The 2,943-nt window shown below is 44.6% G+C and overlaps 1 protein-coding gene across 1 annotated transcript in view; it reads right to left on the minus strand.

Annotated features, from left to right (window-relative positions):
* AMDHD1 (amidohydrolase domain containing 1) overlaps positions 1-2,943 on the minus strand; it is a 24,486-nt gene that overhangs the window by 6,944 nt on the left and 14,599 nt on the right. Inside the window, 1 exon segment of the mRNA XM_011990310.1 lies at positions 1,143-1,368. Coding sequence (XP_011845700.1) covers positions 1,143-1,368 — 226 coding nt within the window.

Here is a 2,943-nt window from a genome sequence, read left to right on the forward strand (position 1 = left end):
GGGATCTAGAGCTATTTGGGAGAATTGGGAGGAATTGGTGGTTGGACGAAATGTGGTAGGTGAGGGAGAGGCAGCAGTCAAAATGATATCCAAGATTTTGACTTAAGCAACAGACAGGTGATGGTGTCATTCACTGAAGCAGAAAACGGGACAAGACTTGGAAACAATGCTAAGAGATCAAGCTGGATATAATGCAGTTGAGAGGCATGCAGGTGGGGTATCTATATCTGTCTTTAAGCTCCCAGGGCAGTTGTTTATTTAGGTCTAAGGCTTTAGAGGAGAGAAGCCTAGATTCAGGACTGCAGGGACTTTGTCTTACAGCTGAATTCTCAATGCCTAGAACAGTGCCTGGCACACAGTATTCATTCAAATATTTGTTGAAAGGATGAATAAGTGAATTAATTTGAGCAAAGATATATGAATTTGAAAATCATCCTGTGGCTATTTTTGGTGTGCTCCACTAAAATGATTTGGATGCTGCCACAGAAAGATCTGAAAAGGTCCAAGTGAAATTAATATACTGTGCCAGTGTGGCTTTGTGTGCTAAGAAAAATACATTAGAAATTTAGTAAAAGAGATCACTGAGGTAATTCTTTTTCTTTTCTTTTCTTTTTTTTGGAGATGGAGTCTCGCTCTGTCCCCCAGGCTGGAGTGCAGTGGTGCGACCTTGGCTCACTGCAACCTCTGCCTCCGGGTTCAAGCGATTCTCCTGCCTCAGCCTCCCCGAGTAGCTGGGATTACAGGCGCATGCCACCATGCCTGGCTAATTTTTTGTATTTTTAGTAGATATGGGGTTTCACCGTGTTAGCCAGGCTGGTCTCAATCTCCTGACCTCGTGATCAACCCACCTCAGCCACCCAAAGTGCTGGGATTACAGGCTCACGTGAGCCACTGTGCCCGGCCAATTCTTTTTCTATTAATACACCAGTGGATGATAATGAAAGTAAATGATCAGCAAAAAAGTAAGTTTTTAATAGAGGTCAGGGTTTTCAAGTCTCAACCAGACCAATCTGTACATTGTTCAAACAAATTTCCCCATTCAGTATCTTTTCAGAGGGCTTTGAAGAAACTAATTAAGTTTCCCATAGCATGAATGTGCAAGAATGAATGTTGATGAGGGGAAAACTAAAAGTCAGCCACACCTCAGCAGCCTTCATTGGGTGGAGTTCATCCCCATGGAAGTTAATCTGTAACCCTATGTCTTTTCCACGTTGAAGAATCCTTCTGGTGGAATCGAGATCAAAGACACCTTCCTCACAAAATACGTCGATATTGTCCACGTGTATTTCCCCATTTCTGCCAAGTTCCTTCAGCTTTGGGAGGTGGTTATTGATGATATCATCAGCAGCTTCAGTAGCAGTTTTTCCTCTGGGGGAAGAAAATGAGATTGACATGGGCAAATATTAAAAACAAAAAACAAAAGGATAGGGTTATCTGGCATTTGAAGAACCTGAGGAGCAGTAGAGGTAAATGACTTCAAGCCTCAGAAAGGTAGAGAAAGACTCAAAGCTATGACTCTGGGCTCTTAACTATTGGGCCATGTTTACATAGTGGAGGTATTGACAAGACTTCTGTATGCACTAGCCCTCTACACAGAGACTCAAATAGTTCATCCATTCTGGCAGACCTGTGTTACCTTTGGGGATGCCAGCAAGGCTACCTGGTTGAAAAGCTTAATTTGGTTGGGTGCGGTGACTCATGCCTGTAATACCAGCACTTCGGGAGGCCAAGATGGGCAGATAACTTGAGGTCAGGAGTTCGAGACCAGCCTGGCCAAAATGGCAAAAACCCTCTACTAAAAATAGAACAATTATCCGGGCGTGGTGGCATGTGCCTGCAATCCCAGTTACTCAGGAGGCTGAGGCAAGAGAATTGCTTGAACCAGGGAGGTGGAGGTTGCAGTGAGCTGAGATCCATCACTGCACTCCAACCTGGGCGACAGAACAAGACTCTGTCTCCAAAAGAAAAAAAAAAAAAGGCATAATCTTCCTGTAAAGGACACTCAGAGGTCATCCTGGATACTCCCCCTGATAACCCACCTGTGGTCCCCTTACCTGAGCCCAGTTATCACCCTGCCTTTTTCTTCCTCCACAATGTTTCCTGAAGCATTTGCCTTAGACTTTCTGTCTCACCATCTGGGGACATGGGGAAGAGGGATAGTACGAGGCTCTGAAACTCTCTCTCAAATTCTGGTGGAGTTGGGCATGGTACCTCATGCCTATAATCCCAGCAACTGGGGAGGCTGTCGCAAGAGGATTGCTTGAGCCCAGGAATTTGAGGCTGCAGTGAGCTATGACTGCACCACTGCACTCCAGCATGGGCAACAGAACAAGACTCTGTCTCTAAAAAAAAATTAATAATAAGAAGAGTAGATAAAATAAAGTTCTGCAGTAGTTATATGTTAGAAAAGCCTGGGCTTTCAGAGTCAGGTAGACACAGAGTTCTACCACATGGTGGTCACATAACTTAGGAGATGCTCTTTAGCTGTTATTTGAGCGCAGGTTTTACCAATGGGAATCAAGATGCAGACCTCAGAGGCTCATTGGCAGATGAAGAAAATTTTTGTGAAACTTTAGCCCTATATTTGGCACACAGAAGGCTCTCACTCAGCAAAACCATTTGGGTAGGTGGGTAGAGGTGGACTATGAGAGACAGACACTTACAGAAGTTATTTCTTTCTTTCTTTCTTTCTTTTTTTTTTTTTTGAGACGGAGTTTTGCTCCTGTTGCACAGGCTGGAGTGCAATGGCATGATCTCGGCTCACTGCAACTTCCACCTCCCGGGTTCAAGAGATTCTCTTGCCTCGGTCTAGAGTAGCTGGGATTACAAGAACGTGCCACCATGCCCGGCCAATTTTGTATTTTTAGTAGAGATGGGGTTTCTCTGTGTTGGTCAAGCTGGTCTCGAATTTCTGACCTCAGGTGATCCACCCACCTCGGCCTC

This window comes from Mandrillus leucophaeus, unplaced genomic scaffold (assembly GCF_000951045.1).
Source record: "Mandrillus leucophaeus isolate KB7577 unplaced genomic scaffold, Mleu.le_1.0 Scaffold377, whole genome shotgun sequence".
In the NCBI taxonomy this organism is placed as follows: domain Eukaryota; kingdom Metazoa; phylum Chordata; class Mammalia; order Primates; family Cercopithecidae; genus Mandrillus; species Mandrillus leucophaeus.